Source organism: Cydia amplana, chromosome 11 (assembly GCF_948474715.1).
Source record: "Cydia amplana chromosome 11, ilCydAmpl1.1, whole genome shotgun sequence".
NCBI classification, from domain to species: domain Eukaryota; kingdom Metazoa; phylum Arthropoda; class Insecta; order Lepidoptera; family Tortricidae; genus Cydia; species Cydia amplana.
The window spans coordinates 7,726,319-7,749,738 of NC_086079.1; the positions used below are offsets into that span (position 1 = coordinate 7,726,319).

The 23,420-nt window shown below is 36.5% G+C and overlaps 1 protein-coding gene across 4 annotated transcripts in view; it reads left to right on the forward strand.

Annotated features, from left to right (window-relative positions):
- The window catches only part of LOC134651939 (glycogen-binding subunit 76A), a 60,522-nt gene that overhangs the window by 24,112 nt on the left and 12,990 nt on the right, over positions 1-23,420 (forward strand). Inside the window, exon 1 of one of the 4 annotated variants that reach the window (XM_063507062.1) lies at positions 14,766-15,123. The exons of the other annotated variants lie outside the window; for them this stretch is intronic. Coding sequence (XP_063363132.1) covers positions 15,067-15,123 — 57 coding nt within the window. The 5' untranslated portion in view covers positions 14,766-15,066. Of the gene's footprint in view, positions 1-14,765; positions 15,124-23,420 lie in introns of those variants that run through there. 4 annotated transcript variants of the gene reach the window in all.

Here is a 23,420-nt window from a genome sequence, read left to right on the forward strand (position 1 = left end):
GAATCAATTGCACGTACCCAACGTATCATCAAAATAAATAGTATTAAGTAGTTTTAGGTATTTATTCTTTTACATATTGTACACTAACATAGTAATAGGTAGCTAAATTATGTTTTTGTACTAACACTATATGGGATTAGTGCCTGAAATAAATAATTTCAATTTCAATAGTTTGGCTAGTACTGTCATATATATTAATTAAGGTAGCCTAACTATTCTACAAACGCAAGTAGACAAACGGGTAAATAAAAGCAATACAAAGAATCAAAAATCAAAGATAAATGTGAAAATGTCATAACATGTAGCAGATAAGTGGTTATATAGCCAGATATAAATATAACTTGCGTGTGCCTGTGGTTTGAGACGTGACAGAGTACTAGAGTAGCACAATATTGAGTTGAGTAGTCGAGTTGAATTGTGTCGAGTGACGCCGCTGTCACGGCGGGCGCGCCGTCACGCTGCGCCTCCGATGGTACCGCATCTCCAGAGCCGCATTCCAACTTTAAAAACTCATCCTGATTTAATATTCTATGTCACTTGTGGTATCTCTCTTGCTCGCACTTATAAAGTGTGGGTAAAATGCGCCGATAGTAATAATTATCAGTTCACTATCAAATAAACCAATAAAGTACGAATGCCATAGGTTTTAAAAACAGAGATAAATTTATGTTTATTTACGGTTTGTCACCTACACCGAAATACCTTCCTATAAATACACTATGCTAACAAAATTATGTGAACTTATAAACTAATTACTGCTAATTAGTACTTAAGTACTTCTCTTATCTTTAAATATTATTATATAAATATTATTACACCATTACGGGTACCTCATACGCAAAAAAACAATAGGTACTTACCATTAAGAGCTTAAAAACACCTACTCGTACCTAATCAATTAATGCACAACGAAAAACAATATAACCTTGATATTCATTAATATTAAACTTTTCCTTATATAAAAACAATCGTCACGAATGTCATTGTGATAACTTTTTAATCGGATCTATTTCTACTTTCCTTGTGAAGGTCGCGGCGCGCGCGCAGCGGTAGCGGCGCCGCCCGCCCACTAGCAAACAAGACCGTTAACGGGTCGGGTCGTTGACCTCGCTCGGATCATTTTCAGTAATCTCCCCTTATTGGTCAATCAGTAGGCCTACTGAGATTGTTTAAACTTTCAAGTTATCAGTAATTAAACTGCATGTTGTACCTATTTCTCTTAAACATTTTTTTTCCGCGACTTTTTTTGCTATGATTTACTTAATTGTACAAATTCACCCAAGTTAAAAAAGTAGTTTAGATACTATCACTATGAAAACAAGCAACAACGGTTGCACTCCGGGAGTGCCGATAGAAGTGAAAACTCACCTCACTATGTTACCGACGCCCGGTAACACGATACATACGTTTAGCGGAGGTATTCTATTTATTTATTATATATTATTATCATTCTCAAATAAGATCACACTTTTTCATTGACATGTTTATTTACAAAGGAGTCTGCAACATAAATGTCAAATAACATTGAGTTTTTCTTTATTGATTTAAATGCCACCTTACGGCCCCTTACGGTCACGTGATCGCCTTACGCTGTCTCGAGTTTATCATTTTTTCCCCACCTCAAAAAGTGCCAAGCAGCGCCGCTAAAGAAGTTTTCACTTCAAAAAATAGCTTTGTATGAAAAAAGTACCTACTATTTAGAATAGTTATATATTTAACCCACGGTTTGTGTTTTTCTGTGATATAATTAAGCTTATGTATTTATGTAGGTACTTATTTACTCCCCAAAAGACTACTGTTGGTATCAATTTGTACTGTTTACTTAATTAATTATAATTATCTTTCAGCGAGTTTTATCGCATGGTGTAGGTATATATTATGTGACAATTAACTCGTGTTTGTTGTATAGATATTTTTGTGGCAATTAGTTACAATAATTAACAGCTAATAAAATATAAATAAAGATTATTAAAACGGATTTTTCAAAGCTTTATCATTGCATTACGTATTAAATTGTTTCAGATACGTACGTGGTTTTTTACCTACTTACCGTGTTTTTTGTATGACATTTATTTTTAATTTTATATTTCCCCCATAAAACATATTTGCGACAGCCATTTCCTACACGTTCAACGTATATCCGTTGGCTGATCTTGCGTTGCGAAAGTTCGCAGAGCTCGTAAACCTTTGGATAAAATCAGACAATACTCGTGTCTTATCCCTACGTACTGATTATCACTATGAGAGGTGTTCGTACTGTTCGTGCCGTGGACTGTCGCTTATCATCGAGGTATCGCCTGCGATAGTTGTGTGCGCCTGTACAAAATGTATGTATTTATGGAAATAAATAATAATGAATTAGATTCTGTGGTTGTGTACTTTGAATATTCAAGGGAATAAAAGATAGACGCGTCAAAAAAAAAACAACGGGTTGCACTCAGGGAGTGCCGGCAGAAGTGAAAACTCAATGACTAGTGCAAAATGCACTTTGTATAATTGAGGTTAACGCCATCTAGCGTTAGCGTTAATTACTTGAAACCCCTAAGCACATCACTGTTAGTACTCGAGTTATATTAATACCAGTTAGAGCGAAACTGACTAGATGACATTTAAATCAATAAAGAAAAACTCAATGACATTACATGTAACAGTTTTTCATGTAATGTCATTGAGTTTTTCTTTATTGATTTAAATGCCATCTAAATGAGTGGCCATCTAAATCTTACCGTCACGTGGTCGTCTTACGTTGTCTCGAGTTTAAAATTTTTTACCCACCTCAAAAAGTGCACAGCGCCGCTAAAGAAGTTTTCACTTCAATAACTAGGGACAATTGGCAATCGTTTATGGAAAACGAAAATCTAAACTTAATACATTTTTACATCTTGATTTTTAGTTTGGCGTTCACAGATAAAAGATTTTGGCTGGGGTCGTCCTCAGGCCTCCGGTCTCCGAAGCTTTTAATTGCCATAATTCGAGAGTCGTCGGTTCTATTGCATTTCATCACATTAAAGGAATAGTGTGAGCAGAAAACGAGAAAAAAACGACTTAAGATATGATTCTTAATCTTTTTTTAGTGGGCAAACTCGAGCATTACATTTTTAGTGTAAAGTGTTGATATCAATTTACATAATATATAGGTATTTTGCTTAGGGAAATTTCTGGCTTTTATTGGCCTCTACGGAAACACTAACAACGCAAAAGACACGTTTATCAACCACTCAGCTCGTACATACTAGGTCGTGATCTATAAGTTATTCTCGTGGCGAGGAGCTGGCCGACTGCTTGTTCCCGGGACTCTGGCTAGTGCATTGGCTTGTAAATGCTTCTTATCATTCGTATAAGGTCAACACGGCCAATTCCGTCATACGGAAAATTCCGTCAACAAGCGTTTTTTTTCTAAAACAGTACACAATTGGTTATTTCCTCGACAAAGCAGCCATTGCTGAAACTAAAAGCAATCGTTTGTTGACGGAATTGGCCGCATTTACCTTACCTATAATTTAATAATTAAGGAATCGAACTTAATTTAATGTTGTACATTAATCTTAAGATTTCATAATTTTAATTCTTACGCAAGCAAGTATTACTTGCTTATGTAGTTATGAGTAAACTAATGAGTGTAAAGTCTATTTTTTTTTCGGTAGACTCAAATGACAGTTAATAGTATGAACATGAAATGTCATTTCATACTATTAACTGTCATTTCAGTCTACCGAATAAAGAAATAGACTTTAGTTATGCCATTAGATACTGTAGCTACCATGCTACTGAATACTGATATTTCTGATTGGTTAAACTATACCTATTTGGATCTGTCACTGTAAGTAAACGAAATGCAAAATGCGAAAAACTTTGAAGTTTTAAAATAGAAAATCATGTTACAAGGTTAGGTAATTACGTCTTGCTCCTGTCATCGTCATGTCATTCATGTGTAGCTAAACATAAAATGTTTAATTCGCTTTAGAATAAACGTAATGTGTTTATTTTAGTTGCTCTAATAATAAACAGTTTGAGCCTATATTGGATTTAGCTATAACTTTTATTTGTATGCAAAAATCAAACATTGGTGGGTTGGATTATGAATACAATTACATATAATGATTTCTACGTACCTACTCATAACTAACGGTTATTTCATATCGGTCTTTTTGATTATGTAGAACAAAATATGCTTTAAAACTTGTAGGAAGCCAGACGCGATCCAATTTTGAAAAATCTCTGAAATAAAAATCTTTAATTAAAACATTATATTGCATGAAAAGTAATTAACTAAGTATCTATATTTCTATGTTTTTGTTATAATATGTAATTTGTCTCGTTTGTGTTTGCGAATCAAAATATTTCTATTCTATTACACTCTTTTTATTTTTACAATGATAAAGTAGATGAGAATTAGTCCAATTTCCAGCTAGAAAACAATATATTTCATAATAGCATCAGAGTTAAAGTTATTTAGCCTCCAATCTTTAATATAGGTTCTTCTTTCAATTAATACACACAATGGTTGGTTTATAATGCAATAGTCATAAAACTCTGCGTAGTGGCAGTTGCGGGTGCTTGCGTTCTGATGGCCTACCGCGAACCCTGTTCGACGTGTTGCATCTCTGTCGCACTTGTAAATTCGTACGTAAGTGTGACAGGGAGGCAACACGTCGAACGTGGTTCGCGGTAGGCCCTCTGGCCCCGTATTTATATCGCTTTTCGTGCAGGAGAGTATTCGCCTCAAGCGAACCAGTGAGAGTTCTCTAGACTCGTAAAGGGGGGTCAAGCAGGTCGTGTATATTGCGTAGTTACATCAGACTAAGGTTTGCAATCCGGATCCGAAATGTATGGAATTATCCGGATCTGGATCCGGATCCGCGGATCTTCCCATACATTTCAGATCCGTCTTGCAAACCCTACATCAGACTCATTCTACTAATGACCCTGAGAGTGAGAGCTACGCATAAGCTGAAATCATCACATCTAGGTGGTTATATAGCAGTTAGCATAGGAACCTAAAAACTTGTAAGACTCAGCTATGCTCCGACCCACATTTACACTGGTGAGCCTCAAACATGCCGCTCGTGGTTAATAATTATAATAACAGCCCTGAATAAGTCCTGCGAGGTGTCGGCTAGCGCGACCGGTTCCCGCACATTCCTCCTGGTCCTTAACGGCCAAACCGACTTATTTACAATACAACTATTGGTTGATACTGCAGAAGGATTTGAGTTACTAAACAACTATTGACTATTCAACTATTGATTATTGAATTATTGACTTTGCTCAGAGCAATTACATTGCATAATGTGCAAATTTGAAGTGTGCGGGTTCATTACCTAAAGTGCGCTAATTTATACACATGGCTTGTAAGAATATTAATAAGCAAAGATTTATTCAGCACAAGAAACAAGAATACAATATAATATCAACACCATTGTCAATCATCATCATTATAAATTATAACATGTTCATATTACGGTGTCAGCTAGAATTATAAGAATTAAGTACTTGTCTTATAAGTTTATAGTTTATACTCGTATAGCTGATAGGCAATGTTAACAACTTGAGTAAAAAAAATGCTAACAGATTATTGAGTTTGAAATGTGTTTTAAACATCCGCAATTTTTTGAAAGATCCAATGTTACCCTAAACCGTGGGATAAAGCAAAAAAAAACTATCGCAGGTAAAGGATTTTGAACATATTTGATCAAATAGAGTATTTCGATAGGGCCCATATTCAAGGTAGGACAGGTATATTTTTTTCTTCATAGATCGCCTAAATCGCGGTTTCACTTTGGGTACATTTTTATTTGTGTACCTATAGATAAGCTCTTGTCCCGATGGTAGATACAGGTTACAATGAATGAGCAGTAGGCGGCAAGAAAGTGCATTTGTATTCGAATACGCCATTAATGTTAATTGTGCTCCATTGTCGGTACATAATAGAGTCTTAAAATTTTATGCGCTTTTCACACCGTTATCACACCATTTAAGTAAGTATGTAGTTGCACATTATCTTAATAGATAGGTAGTAATGATGCCAATTTGTGTCGACAAATATCTTATAATAGGTTAATACTTATCTGGGCGACCGAGCTTTGCTCGGAAAACATACAAAAACTCAAAAATGCGCGTTTTCCCAGAGATAAGACCTAGCTAGATCGATTTTTCGACCCCCAAAACCCCCATATAGCAAATTTCATCAAAATCGTTAGAGCCGTTTCCGAGATCCCCGAAATATATATATATCGGAGAAGGATGGTCCTAATGGCGGTGGGCGCGTGGGGGTAGTACCTAGATGTATTACTTTACAGCCAAAATAGTAGGTATGCTACCAACGCATGAAATAAACATTCAGACTCGTTACCCATACTAGTAGTCTGGAGTTAAATTAAACACAAGTCGTCTCCTTCACGATTTTCGTAGACATCTCTTCTAAATACCTAAAACTGGTATGGATGTGTTCCTCGTGGTCTCTAGAATACGAATTGACCGGTTTTAGTTTATGGAGTGGGGGACGTGTCGATAAAAAGGGGGGGAATGTGGGCGGCCGACCAGCATTGATATTTGTTCACATCTTGAGTCCTATGGGACCGATCGGTTCGTTTGAGGTGTCGTTTGAAAGAGTATTAAACGTGCTATTATTGCTTCATAATAACTGTAGTCATAACTGTAGTCGTTTAGAAAATATTTTAAAATATATGATTTTTTACCGTGCATGGATGGCATAAGTACTGACAAAACATGCGTCTAACTCAATAAATTACAACTTTACCGCAATTAATGTTATTACAAAATATACGAGAATTTTCATTAGCTTTCTAAAAACATAAGGTTTATTGTTGTATGGTATTATATAACCATGTAATGATGAATTTTGTTCAGCATGGGTCACTACGCACCGTCACGTAAATGGCGGGCGACCGACCCCAACTGTTCATTGTTTCTCGGGTTCTATTTTACTGATCAATTGGTGATGGATACCATTAGAAAGAATGTTAAATGTACAATAATTGGTTTCTAATAACCGTAGTCATAACTGTAGTCATTTACAAAATAATTGAAAATATATGATTTTTACCGTGCATGGACATAAGTACTGGTAAAACATTCTTCAACAACTCAATAGATTATAACATTACCGCAATAAATATTTTCAAAATATACGGGAAATTTTATGAGCTATCCAAAAATATAAGTTTTATTGCTTTATAATGTTGTATAACTAAGTAATCATGAATTTTGTTCAGCATGGGTACTGTGCACCGTCACCTAAATGGAGCCCGGCCATCGTTGAGTTTTCATTATATTTCGGGTTCTATTTTTCTGATACATGGTGGATACCATTTGCAAGCATATTAAATTTTCTGTGAATACTCGATTGTTTGAAATCTGAGGCCCAAAATAACCATTTTAAAAATATTAAAGAAAATGTTTAATTTTTACCTTAGAGGTTTGCTTAGTGACTGAAATAATTTGAAAAAGAGATAATGTAGTAAATATAGCGTGAAATTTTTAGAATAAAATCAACAAACTATTTATTAACTTTCCAAAAATATTGTTTAGTTACCGTACAACTATAAACATATACAGTGTGTAAATCCAATACGGGCGAATATTTAAAAGGTGGTTAGCATAGGACCTAAAAAGTATATTGAGATAGATTTTACTTAGAAATGCATTGAAAATTTTAACCATACAAAATAATTCGGCCCGCAATGTAATACACCACACAAGTTACGGAATACGAGCTTTTTAAAGTAACTGTCAACGCTTGTTGGCAGTTACTAAAAAGCTCGTATCTAGTAATGTCATGTCATCTTCTGTTTCTTAATGTTTGCAGTACATTGCTGCTCGGTACATGTGGAAAAAATTAATCACGGGGTCATAATTAAGTGTAACTTAAAAAAACATTTTAATTAATGATAAGACGGGTAAATGCTATATCTGGTTTAATTTATTGCCCGTATTAGACTTACACACTGTATGTAGGTATGCCAGGACCAATTTCGCCAAGCAAGCAAACACACGGAGCGGCGCGGTATCCAAAATGATAAAATATCGATATAAATGATGGTTTGTTTGTTTTGTTTTTATCACAGGAAAATTAAGTATATTTTGACTCTTCACAAAAGCCCAGTTCTAGGTTCATAACATCGTTAAGTTCGTAGCTTTCATGATTGCAAAACCACTGCATATAAAGTACTTAATATCTGTGTTGTTATTTGACTCACGCGTCTACACACTCCGTAGTTAATAATTTAAAATCACCTTTTTAGTGAGATCTGAGGCTTGTGGCGTTAAAGAGATATTTGTCGCCGCACGCTCCAGGATGCAAAATAAGTGACTACTATTTGAGTAGCAGCGTATGTCCACATAATAACTATCCGTGAAGTCCGGTTTTAAGTATAGTAATAGTAAGATAAGGTCAATATTGAGTAAACTATCTATATTATATTTATTTACTATTTTATTTTACGGTCCAATTTATAGTTTTTGCTTACCTATTGATTCATTGGCGTTTGACATTGTAGTTTTAGCTTGTAAGTATGACTCTATTGACAGTTATAAGATGTACTACGGTATTTAAATAACGCTCGTCTGTAACTACATGATCTTAGATCTATAATAGCGACTCATAACTTCTCTGTTCGACTGTAAGTCATACAAGAGAGTTAAGTAGCGATTGCGATATAAAAAGCTATAAGTAGAAGGCTTAATCACACGTTTAGAACCTTAAGTGCAAATTGCAGATTATTACTCATATAGATGTTAAGGTTGTTCAATTCACTTTGAGCTATAAGCTATAATACTAGCAGCTTAACATGCAATATAGCGCCCAAAACAGCTACTGTAGATCTTAAATCTTTAGATGAACCTTTTAAACACTTTTATGTCACCAGAGCCTGTAAACTGTAAACTAAGACTATAGATGTAGCTATTCTAGAGCCAGGCTGTCTTTAGGTAAGAAAATAGGTGCTAAGTGTCGCCTAATTGTTTGTTGGGATTTATATGACGGTGCGCAGTGACCCATGCTGAACAAAATTCATTATTACTTGGTTCTATAATATCTTACACCAATAAATCTTATGTTTTTGGAAAGCTAATGAAATGTCTCGTATATTTTGTAAATACATTAATTGCGATAAAGTTATAATTAATTAAGTTAGAACCATGTTTTAGCAGTACTTATGTGCATGCACGGTAAAAAATCATGTTTTCAATTATTTTGAAAATGACTAAAGTTATGACTACAGTTATTGAAAACCAATTATAGTACGTTTAATATTCTTTCAAATGGTATCTATCACGAACTGATCAATAAAATAAAACCCGAGAAATAATGAAAAGTTGACGCCGATCGCCTGCCATTTACGTGACGGCGCTTAGTGACCCATGCTGAACAAAATTCGTAATTACTTGGTTATATAATATCATACACCAATAAAACTTATATTTTTGGAAAGTTAATGAAATTTCACGTACATTTTGTAAGAATATTATTGGAGTAAAGTTATAATTTATTGAGTTAGACGCATATTTTATCAGTACTTATGCCATCCATGCACGGTAAAAAAATCAAATATTTTAAAATATTTTGTAAATTACTAAAGTTATGACTACGGCTATTAGAAACCATTTATTGTACGTTTAATAACCTTTCAAATGGTACCTATCAGCAATTGATCAATAAAATAGAACCCGAGAAATAATGAAAAGTTTACGTCGGTCGCCCGTCATTTACGTGACGGTGCGTAGTGACCCATGCTGAACAAAATTTGTTATTACTTGGTTATATAATATCATACGCCAATAAAACTTATGTTTTTGGTAAGCTAATGAAATGTCTCGTATATTTTGTAATAAAATAATTGCAGTATTGTTGTAATTTATTGAGTTAGGCGCATATTTAATCAGTACTTATGCCATCCATGCACGGTACAAAATCAAATATTTTAAAATATTTTGTAAACGACTACAGTTATGACTACGGTTATTATGAAACAATAATAGCACGTTTAATACTCTTTCAAACGACACCTCACACGAACCGATCGGTCCCATAGGACTCAAGATGTGAACAAATATCAATGATGGTCGGCCGCCATCTTGGCCCCCCTTTTTTTTCGACCCGTCCCCCACTCCATAAACTAAAACCAGTCATTTCGTATTCTAGACATCACGAGGAACACATCCATACCAGTTTTAGGTATTTAGAAGAGATGTCGACGACTTTTTTCAAAACAGGCCGATTTCCACCTGTCTATAGTGCCTACTATATTTTAGTACTAAATAATCAAAATAACTAAACGATCTTACGATGGAATCGGATTCAGTTAAAATAAAAAGATCACATGAAATCGTTCAAATCTTTATTTTACAAAAGTAAGCTTCTAATGGCACATAAGAAATCAAAATAACACTTTTGGAATAAAACACTTAGCTAAACGGTTAAAGAACGTGAGAATCTATAAACTTTTAGAATAATCCTTCAGGTATAAGCCTTCAGGAACGTAGCGAATTAGGCACGAGCTTGGCTAACGTCCGATCTCTAGCGCGGTCCGATCAAGAAGAAGGAAGCCAGTTCCAGCGGCGGAGCCAACCGCTCCCGCCTCCAATTCAAGTTGGTAAACCTGCCTGACTAGTCTACCAACATAACGACAAAAATGCCCACTCGTGCCTACGTTCACTCAAGATAAACCTCTTGACGTTCCAAAGCCTTCTACCTGTCATCTTAGTTCAACAATACGCCAATAGATGGTGGCGTTATTCACTACGCAACCCTATCATTTCGCTACAAGCAAACAATACGCAGCCAAACATTGCTAATCGACCCCATACAGGCGTCCAACTATGAACTGTAACGCTGCAATATGTCCTTCTGGTGTCTCGCTCCGACATATACATATAAATAAATAAATAAACAAGAATTGCTCGTTTAGTTTAAAGGTATAAGATGGAATAAAGGTGGTTTTAGAACGGCATGGTGTCACATTAAAGTAACATTTTCTATAGAAAATACCTTTAAATAAATATATTAAAAACGGGTCACTCACGTATTTTAAGTCGAAAACGCTCGACATGTTTCACTCCGTAGCTGTACCGAGAAGTGTCATCAGGAGCTTGCGCTGACAGTGACGAGCGCTTTCGACTTAAAATACGTGAGTGACCCGTTTTTAATATATTTAATATGTCTGTGTCTCACGGAAGTTTTGTCAAATACTTACCTTTATTTATGTAGCCAATAGAGGTTGTAGGTACCTAGCTATATGTATATAAATATAATCTCGGGATGTCAAGAACATGATACAAGCTTAAGCTTCCATGTCATTTTACTGCGTACTGCTACAAAGTCACCAGAATCGAGTATTGTAAGCGCAATGAATATAAATTAGCTTCATTTCGAGTTCAACAGCACGTCGGCATTAGAGAATTCCTGCGCGGAAATATCTGCGTCTGGCGTTTATCTTGTAGAATACGATATAACTCAGTCTGGACCATAAGCTCACCGCGTAGGCCGAGGCTTTGTCGGCTGACAACTAAATACATTACCTCCATCGTGTTTGCAACTTGCTAGCTTTCAGCAAAACGCAGGGAAAGGCGCCGAAGTTGTTGCATTCATAGGCTTGAATTCTAGTCCGACAACTGGACCAATACGGCGCTAATTTGAATAAGTTTAGATATACATATCATGATAAAAGCTTCAGTTTATGTTTGACTGTCGTAATTTTACATTTTGATATGTATCTGCGTGTTTTTTGTGAAATCCGCTAAAATTCTAGCCACCAAAACAAAAACGCCTGCGCAGACGGTCGGAGAGACACGACAGAGGGTGATACAATAATTAGTGGTACGTTTTCGCTGTCTAATGTGTTCTAATTCTGTAAGCTGTGTAAAACCTTATATAGTCATTCATAATTTTATTTAATGAGGTCGATAACAAAATCCTGTTAAAGTAGCATATATATCAAGCAGCCAATTAATTGAAAATCAATCGATCAAAATAAACCCACATTCTATAAGGTAACATTTAGTTGTCTGAATACTGCATAAATGATTAAACCGTATTAATAGCTGGTTTAATATATGTAATAAATCACTATGGAAAGTTTTAAACGTGCTATCATAGAATAAAAATAACGAAGCAGAATCAGTAGTTTATATTTAGAAGACTTTAATACTCGGCTGTCTCTAGAAGCTTTCATTAGACGAGACTGAATGAGCTAACCGTGTATTTAAATTTGACATGGGGTGAAACTTCGTATCGTTTTTGGGCAGCGCGGGAAGTTTTTGTAGGGACAACTATTGCTACTTACATACACCCCCTTCAGTTCAATAACCAACCTAAGATACCTAAACCATTTATGTCAATTTCGACTTTCTATGTCTTCGATATTGCCGCTTTTCACAAAAGTAGCCCTGTGTTCGCCAATCCCTTTATCACGAGTCATTAAAATATGTCGAATACCGCCAAAGAGAATTTGTTTCAATCTATGAGATACGCATTAAATCTGTCGGTATACTTTAAGTCGGTATAATAATATACTTTTTTCTACTCCAGCACTTAAATGTGTCAATTAAATGACTGACAGTGATATCTAAAGCAATGTCATTTGAATGATTTGTCTATAGGCTCATAAGATGACTGCTAGCAGTCATCTTATGAGTATAATACAACTGCTTTATTTTTTTTAAAGATACAAGTTCCGATCATCTTGATTGAAAGAGGTATGTTTTCATTTACAATAATAACTCTTTTTTTTTTAAATAATAACTCAATTTTTTTTAAATAATAACTCTTTTTTTTTATAATACCTTTTTTTTTTTTTTTGCTGCAGCTGTCATAGAAAAAGTAATGTATGCAACAGCTCATAATTGGTTCTTAAAATTCTCGGGTCTTTTTTTACAAAACTCGACTACGTCTCGTTTTGTAACTTCGACCCTTGAATTTTAAGAACCCTTATTATATCACTGTTGCATAAACTACTATAAGAAAATCAATTAAAGTTTGATGAGAAAATATATCACCTGAATTCCTTTTTTAAAATCGGAACTTTTCCGCCTGATTGTATTTAATGTGAAATCGAAATGGAGCTTGGAACTATAAAATATGTAGGTATTTTATATTTATCGGTGCATAAAACATTTCGTTTGTTTTCAATGACTTACTAGTATAGTAGGTTGGATTTGAGTACTAGGTACTAGGTAGGTACTAATTAATAACAATAATTTGTAACAATAACATATTTGATAAAAATATGAATCTTCATAATTATATAGGTAAAGTAAGGTTTAGTCTGTTTTATGGAAGTTTTACCATTCGTGCCTGTGTGAGGATCGGTTCGACGTACGATGAATGATGATTTTTGTTTGAAGACTCGAAGAGGCTCTTCCGCAATCATTTAGAATGCAATTTACCTCATGCGTAACAGATCGGTTTGGGGGCGGTGAAGAGTAAAGAGCCCCTTTAAAGCGCATGAGCCTTCAGGAACCTACTTAATCTAACTATTTAAAAAAAATTGCGTCAAAATAATAGCCCGGAGACAATTCCTGAGAAAGTAAACTTTTGGCGTAGTGCCGTTGCCATCACCTACCTACGCATCACCAAGGTAGCCGATAGGCATATTCAAATGTATTCCGGTCTAGCCGAATACGGGTCATATGATAATTGCACCGTGGGTTGAAATTACTCTAGACATTCATAAATAAAATGTCAAATTCAGATAGTAATTAACAAATTAATCAACATTTTGGTGTCAATGTACAATAACCTACATAGTTAATAAAACTTTAAAAACATGCAGGAATTATTCATGTCATAAGTATAAAAATAGGCACATAAATCACACAATCGCGCCGTGCAGTCTAGAATCAAATGTTAGCTCAGTCTGATTCAGTTCCGGACTTTAAACCAATTAGTTTAATGATATACCTTAACAGTAACACGTAAATAAACCGAGGCGAAGGTGCAGTGCGTTGCACTCCGCTTTATAAATACGACTTCGAAACTCCGTCAAAAATACTTACTGTACTCTTGGGAAAAAGTCCTGGGCCTAGGTAATATCGATCGACTCTTCACGACTCAGCAGAATTTCGACACTTAAGTAGAACATACTTGGGTACTTGAGAAATCAGTTAAGTAATCCCGATATCCAAGAATTCCAGGCTCCCGTTTCTTGAATAAGTAATGGTAAAATTAAAAAACCCCCTGTCCTGTTACTAAATTCCAGGCCCAGAATTACATCAGCATCTCAGTTCATTGTAGTACCTATATGCAAATCATATATTTGTAGTATTTCGTTCTAAGACACGATTCAGTATTTTCCAATTCCATGGAAAATACAAATGCATTTCAGTCACTTCAGCAGCCAACCGATATAGAAATTTAACCGGATTACGGAGTTCACTGGCATCGGGCTTCATTTCTATGAAAACCGCCTGCGGCGCCAAGATTTGAAAGGCCTCAGTTTATGAGGTGCTTCAATGTCGATATCTTGTCGAAACGACTACATGTTTTGTCAACCTGCCGGTTCACAATCACATCTTGCGAGCGGCGCCAAGCTCGGCCACTCGGTCGCCTCGTGCGCATCACGTATGGCCCGCGTGCAGAGTATTTATATTCCTATAGAATTCCGATTATCGGTTATCTTGTTCGCAATCCCTGGATTAACTGTTAACGCGTTGTAAACAATAGTTAATGCAGTTGCAGTGTTTTAATGACTTGATTAAAAGAGTGGGGTAGGAGGAGGCGGGCCGGGCGCGTGCGCGAGGGTGCGGGCGTCGCGCCGCCGGCGCCGGCGCGCTGTCATTCGCAAGGAACGCAAGCGCCGGACGGCCGCGCTGCGTTACCTCACACAAACTCAACAAATCTACCCTCATCTATAAAACAATAATAAACAATTTAAATTAATAATAACAAATCAATTTAATTATTAATTCTCGTGAGAAACACGCCCGAGCCGAGTGACAGTTTATCTAATGTGTTAGTAAATAAATATATGTTAGTAATTAATGTAACTTCGAAGTGAATTGGGACTAAGCTGGTGTTTGTGATAACGGAACTGAGACAGTGGAAGATTCATGAGTTCTTTTAAGATTATGCCATTGGAGAGACCGATTCCTATCTTGATTGAAAAGGTAACATTACAATCGTTGTCGCCTGCTTTCTTTTTCATTGAATGCTTAATTAGATACCTAGGTATTGACATTATCTTTATTGATTGTGTGTGTCTTAAGTACTTTCTTTACTTGTTGTTATTTATTTCTTTATATGTACTTATATGACAGTCAGTTCTTAAATTGACATACTTTATTAATATAAACATAATTATTGTCTTTTATGATTAAGATGACCGTTATTAATAATGGTGATAACGATGATTACCCGCCTATGTTTTAAGTACAGTTTAAAAAAAATTGCACCGTGCACCATGTTTTACAGGAGAAAGTTGAATATTTTACTAACAATACGACAACTTAATACTGTAATGTACTGCATATTATTTTCTCTTAAATACTTTCGCTGACATGATATTAACCAACATATCATTATAACTATTATAAGTGCATATTTTAGAAAGAGATGTTATTAGACCGTGTTGAGTCGGTCGGTCTCTGCATATCCTCCGTTGATCCTCTAGCTCTGTAAATAAATAAGTATTCAATTATGTAAACGCATTGCATTCAAATGTTGCATTTGTCCACAGTTGTCCTTTATGGGACTGGCGCCTAGCGACCATAATAACCTGGTCATGATCTATTAAAAACAAGTTGTAAAACTCATACATATCTAAGGAACGTCACATTGTATATGATTACCTCGCGGCTTTTATACCCGGGCGGGTATTCAAATAGGGTACTTAGTTATAAGTATATTATAACATACGTAATATTGTGATACAAGATACCATCTACCGAGATGTTCTGACGCGATATTAGGTACCTAATACTGGCTTGCTAATAACATGATTATCTATTAAACTGGTGTACATGATTTTTCGATTAAGGGTAGGTATTTGTTACTTACAATTTTGAAGACATGCTTACCAGTTGTCCTAAAGTAAGACTAAAAGGCGATGCGCTCGATATAGCATTGGGAATAAAATAACAGCACGTCCAAAAATATGCTAATTGTTTTATTTCGGTATTAATTAAATACCTGTTTTGTTTTGTTTAATTCAACATCCCAATGCCGATTCACTACAAAATAATTAACTCAAAATAACCTGAATTATTTACTGTGTGAGGTTGATGAAAAATATTGATTGATTGATTGACGGGCATACAAGTATTTTCTCCTACTAATGTCCAATCTTTATCCTGTGGGTTTGGATAACAAAATGGATAAGGCTCAGTTTAGATGAATAATACAACAAGAAAAAAAGCTAAAGCTTACATCTACTATTAAAGTAATAAACTTTAGCAAAAACAAAACAATACACACTTTTGTATTTACTCTCTTATAATTGATGGCAATTAGTTAATTAGTTGCTTAATAACTACGGATATATTACAATAAGTTATAATTCTTATACGAAGCACTTTAGAAACTCTCGTCAGTTTTGTTTGACGGATGTTGTTTTACTCATTTCAGCCATTTCCATTCACAAACTAATTTGTGGCTACTGGGAAACAATAGGAGTTCTTTCTTTTCATTTACAAAGCATAACTTAACATTGACATTGTTAGGTATGTTTATTGTGTTGATCTTTTTACTAGCATTGTTTACCAATGGCTATATAGTAGTACGAGTATAGCCCCAAAACAAATGTAGTCTTAAATTGAAGATGGTACATAGGTATTGTAAGATACGAAGTTACAAATGAAATAATGAATCTGGATTTCATTGATTCTTTTATACCTCTGTGATATATTGGATGTTGGGTATATCGGTTAAGCATTTGACGTATCGGAATTCGATTTGGATCCTATAATTATTCATACTAAGTTTATTACACAAAAGTTATCGATAGGTACCGCTACACGGCTACAGTAATGGCGCCAGTTAACGAGAGCGTTGCGCTCAAAATGACCGAGAATCTGAATTAAATTGGGATTGAATTGGTTCTTGCTGTACCTCTATTCAAGCCCTAGGCACAGACTAAATAATAGTACTAGGTACAGAAGACTCACTCTCTAACAAAACGCGTCTGTCACGATCAGGACAGATATGGCCGCTAGGTGGCGACAGCGCCACGCGCGGCTTATGGCTAGCCACCAAAATTGGTGTGGAACGGATGTACTTTTAGCTACCTGTAGCAAAGCGACGAAATCGCGGAGTGATCCACGCCTGCCCTAGGGCTTGTCTCGTTACAGTAATCCGTCTGATCGCCCGCTAATGCAATCAGGGCGCGCCGTTGTCGATGTCGCATGCAATTTAAATAGTTAATGTACCGGGAATAGCCCATGTTTTACCTAGGTTACAATCTTGTATGCTAACTCGCTGCGCGGGAGGCGATCTGCCGGTTTCAGAACCACTTATCCATGGCGAAGTTATTACTCTGCGGCTAACTTATGCTGGGTGATTATAACCTAGTGGCAGGTGGTTTAAGATATTGGCAGTTATCTATATTAGTTATTGATGGATGTTTCCGTGCTCTTAAATGGTTGGATGTACCTACTCATCAAATAATAGAGAGTAGAGTAGCATATGTTTATTTGGTAGGTATATGTGTATTATATATTATATATCTGTTTTCTTTAGTGCCAACTTGCTTCGTGTTACTTTTTAGAGTTTCGAAGCCAAAATAAAAAAAAGGACCGTTATAATTTGGTAATATCATGTGTTTTCGTATGTTACATCTGAAAAACTATATTTGAATGAAATTTAGAACATACGTAGGTTTATTTTGTTTACCGTTACTAAGTTTAGAGGTTAAAATTAAAAAAATACCTTCATAATATTTTAAGACGGTGGGGGAGGGGGATGGATTGTGGTCCGACACGCATTTGGCCGGTTTTTGTGATATACATACATACCTACATAGTTACTATATAAGGACCTGTTGCATTTCGGAATCACTAAAACTAATACTACTACTAATACTTTGCATATAGTAGGATAACTTCTTCAACTTCAACTTCAACATTTATTCAGCAAATAGGCCACAAGGGCACTTTTACACGTCAACATTGAATTTACATACAAGCAAAAAAATAATAATACATCAACAATTATTAAATACAACTACAACTACCAAATCAAACTACTACGCTAACATTCTACGTCAATTAAAGGATGTAATTAAAGAAAAGAGGCGAGGAAAGTTAACCAAAGGTATTCTGCTTCTGCATGACAACGCCCCCGTCCATACTGCTCATATTGCCAAGGCAGCTATTGTTGAATGTGGGTTTAAAACTGTTACTCACCCACCGTATAGTCCGGACTTAGCCCCCAGCGACTTCTTTTTGCTCCCCAATCTTAAAAAGGATCTGCGTGTAAATAAATTTTCTGACGATGAAGCATTGAAGGCGGCAGTGGAGGAGCATTTTTACACGAAAGATAAAAAATATTTTTACGAGGGATTAAAAAAAATAATTGATCGATCTTTTAAGTGTATGAACATAGGGGGGGAGTATATTGAAAAATAAAAATATCAAACTTTTCGTACTTGTTTGTTTTCATTCTCATACCGAGAATATTTTGAACACCCCTCGTAAATGTCTCTAAGTGTCAGAACTAACATAGTTAATCAAATATAGGTTTGACCTATCTTGTAGGATATTAAATCTTTTATCTGTATGCCGATTAGTACAGCTTTTATGTCCACCTTTCTCCAATTCTCCCTCAAATGCTCAAGGGTTAACTGGAAGAGATCCCTGAAAGGGATAAGTTCGCCTTTGTACTAATGATGTGTGTTCTTTCATGTTTTATGTTTCTTTTTGTACAATAAAGTATTTTACTACTACTACTACTACTACTAATAAATAGCAAACGATTGGATGCACCGGCCTTGAGTGAATATGTGACGTTATCTATGAAAAGGGACCTTATTGTCGATGGCGCTTACGCCATTATTAACGATGCTCCAATATAAATACAACGGCGCGCAATGCTGTGCGGCGTAAGCGCCATCGACAATAAGGTCCCTTTTCATAGATAATGTCCCATATAAGTAGTATCAGTTGTTATTCGTCTACCTGAGTTGCATTACACCCAACTCTGAAGATACGGGGAGCTTGACATGACACCAATCATTTTATCAAGGTTTACGTGACATGACGAGCAAAAATAGTGAAAATCATTAATTAGAGTTATTTTTAGACTATTATCTGTTTGTTAGATACAGTTGTCACTAAAGAGTTCTGGAGGTCATGTCAATAGTGTTCTTAATTATATTTTGATGATGATGAGAATCGTCAGACCGTTCACACACACACACCCACAGGCACGCACGCACGCACGCACGCACGCACACACGCACGCACGCACGCACGCACGCACGCATGCACGCAAGCACGCACGCACGCACGCACGCACGCCCGCACCACGCACGCACGCACTCACGCACGCACGCACGCACGCACGCACGCACCACGCACACACCACGCACGCACGCACGCACGCACGCACGCACGCACGCACGCACGCACGCACGCACGCACGCACGCACGCACGCACGCACGCACGCACGCACGCACGCACGCACGCACGCACGCACGCACACACACACACGTCGTTTAACTCGGTTGTGTCTTCAGGTGCTGCGTCGGAGCCTAGGGTCAGTGTTCATATTTTTTTTTTAAGGGAAACCACAGGGAAACTCTTATTACCGAATTATATGATACTGAAACTTTATATGGTATCTACGTCAATCGCGATAGATTTCGAATCCATGATTTTTTACACATCTCGCGGTCTAGACTTGCGTTCTCGCGCGCGAGTCCTTACTTGAAGTCGCGCTGGATGTATAAAGTCGCGCGCGAGAACGCAACTCATCTGGTGAAAAAAGAAATAATATGTAACTATCCTATCTACTTCTTCCTTCATTTTAGGAATTTGCTTTAGCATTTTTAATTAAATTATAAAGCCAGAAAAAGTAATAAAAGGTTTTATACCTGAGGGCCTAGACAAGATCTTTGATAGAAAACTCCAATCAAAACTTAAATACTGTAGCAAAATAGTCACGTGACTTTTCGTAGCGTATGTCATCCCGATACATTTTTTCTATGCATTTAGCGTTTGTCGATGTACGATTGCCAAGAGGCTAGGCCCCCTGGAGTCCTTCTATATTTATATGTAGGTACAATCAGAGACGGACAAATCAGAACTACACCGCGTGTACAGGAGCTAATTGAGTAATTTATCGTACATGTTTATTATTCAATCTGAAATAACATGTCCAGTGTAGCATAAGAGGGGCACGTGAACTTATGTAACAAAGTAGTGTAGTAGCGCAAATATCTGAGCCCGTAAATATCAATAACTTCGAAAATTATAGTCATTGATATATATGTATATAATTTTGAGGTTATACCATAATTCGAATATCAACTACCTATATGGTTTTATCTAATATTCAACTTATTATTTATCAAGAGTTCAAGACAATTGGCTCCTAGTCAGCAGTTATTAGCACGAGTAAGCGTAGCGTCTCTTAAAGCCTGTCTTTTTGAATCTACAGAAGAATGCAGTATTCCCACTCCGACACTATACTCCTAACCCAGACTTGTATTACTTTTTAATATAATTGTATATTTATTTAATATATATAAATTAATTTACAGGTTTACACATCATCTTTTTAATTTGCAACTCTTTCTTATTTTAATAAAGTTAGGATTCAATTTAGGAATTTGTCGTTTATAAAACACTCAGGGATCCTGTTATAAAAGTTTCACCTAAATAATAGAACCTGCCCTCCGAGGCCAAGGCTATATTAGTTTAGATTAACGTTTCTTTCAGTTCAGAATTATGGACGTTCTATTATTAGGTACTGTCGTATCTCGCACCTCGTTTTAACTTTGTTGATAATTAATGTGGCGATTAACTAAATAAACGTTATCTTTGGGTAGCCAAGGGCAGTCAAAGGGCTGCGGATAAAGGCAGCCTTGCTCCCGGTGACGATGGATACATAACCCATAATTTTAATAAATAATTTGTACCTACTTGTACACCCTTTTTACAGGTTTTTTTTAAATAATTACTACAATTAGTTTTACTCTATAAATGTTGTACTCATTAGTTTAACGTGCGTAGCTGATCTTGATAAATTGGTGTAAGTACTTCCGTAATCTCTGAGGCAATGCAGTAATGGAGCCGATATTATGCTGCAAGTAGGAATATCAATAAATACATTGAATACGGCCGTCCCCAACTATTGAGCGGTATCTTTGTCTCATATCATGGCAGTGACCGTCATAGGCTTTCTTTAGCGGCCAGTATTTTTACACATTCTGGTTTCTGGCTTATGCATGGCGATATCTTCGATATTAAATAGCCCTTCAGTTGATATTTTTCCGTCTGAAATAATGATGATGATGAAATAACTGAAGGTTCATTGACTTGGTCGACATGATTTACATTTCTCGCAAACAATCTCTGCGGTAGTTCAACGGTCCCGTTAATACCGGCTTTTAATAGTTATTTGATTAAAGATTAGCAAACAACGAGCCGGTTTGAGGACACTCAAAATTAAATGCAAATTTTGATTATGTTCTCATTAAGTAAATTTGAATTTTGAATGGAAGAAATTATGATTAGGTATTCTCTGTCAGCGAACTATTGGGCTATTTAAATCGCCTACTTGTAGATAGCACGACGACATAGCGAACAATGAAATATATCTCATTCAAGGAAGCGGCGGCCGCCAAGGGCGCCGGCCCTACGTAGCTGTAAAACAGTTGTGTCCATTACATCAGCACAAACAAATATAGCCGACTCCCGCTTGACGAGAATTCACTAGGAAATCGGCTATAAATTAAAAATTTACAGCGTGAACTTTGTTTATGACGTTCATACGTTTTTACAGTTTATTACAATATTTTAACAGTTCTCAGATATGTAGAATTCGCCACTAGCCGCAACATTCGCAAATCACTCACCCACTGTGCACGCGCTGCACATAGGTTACCAGATCCATATCTGGAATTTCCTGACAAAATTCCTGATTTGTGAATTTTTTTCCTGACGCTCGTATCGGTGGGTGGGGGTGGGTAGCCGTATGCGATATCTATGCTTGATAAGTAAATTTGAATAATGTACCTTTTTAGGTACATATTGTTAATTCACTAAAATTCCTGACATTTTCGTATTCCGGCCGCATTCCTGACAAAAGGCCAAAATTCCTGACAAAAGGCTTAAATTCCTGACATGTCAGGAAAATTCCTGACGTCTGGTAGTGGTAACCCTAGCTGCACATCGCACTACATAATGAGCGCGTGCAGTTATAGGCGGATTAGACTCTCGCGCGAGCCACGAGACGAGCCGCGGCCCGCGAGCCGCGCCACGAGACGCGAGTCCACCGCTTACACTCGCGTTCGGCTTGTCATTCGGTTATAAACCTTCTGCCGTGCCGTTAGTGTTTAAATTATATTAGCTCGACGAGCTTGCGAGCCACGAGACGAGCCGCGAGCCCACCGCTTACACTCGCGTCTCGTGGCGCGGCTCGCGGCTCGTCTCGTGGCTCGCGCGGGAGTCTAAATCGACTATTAGCGAATCTGGCGGCCTAGCCAAGGTGACGATCGCGTGCGCTTCGCCATCGAATCGCTTTGTGTCTCTATCTCTCTTCCATATTAGTGCGACAGTAACAGTTGCATTTCGTTCGCTACGTAGCGTTAGCGATTGGCATGTTGTCTACGGGGCCAGGAGCATATGCATTCGCGGTGCATTTGCCGGATCTGGTCTGGACACACCTTATGATTCCACGATAGTTATTTATGTTAATGTTTGATCAAATGTTTATTTAATCTTGGTAAAATTAATCACTAGTTTGCCAGGAGGAAAATCGATAAAAAATGTTCGTGTTTTTTCAGGTGAACTGTTTGCAAATACCTACTTAACCATTGACGTTTGTTGTTTACAAACAAAATAACTGTCAGCCGGTAGTCCGCGAGTGGACACTTTAAAACGAAGTCAAATATGTATATATTCACGCACACGGTCTCTAATGGAATAGATTTATTTATAATTTTTCTCCAATCCGACCTCCGTACTGGAGGGCTCGGTCACTTTTTCTTTAGTAAGTATATGAGTTATCTTATATGACGTCTATTTTAATTTAGATTTATTTTATCCAAAAGTCAAATACACGTACGAATAAAATAAATGATCGACCACTAATACGACACAATCAGTCGAGTTACCTCTGATTTGAAATCGAATAAAAATAGAAGTTGCCTACTTGTAGATAATTGTTAGCAAAGTCTTAAGGTAAAAATAGCAGCCATACCGAATGTCTCTTAGCAAGTGTAGCTTTAGAAAGCGCATGAGGTTT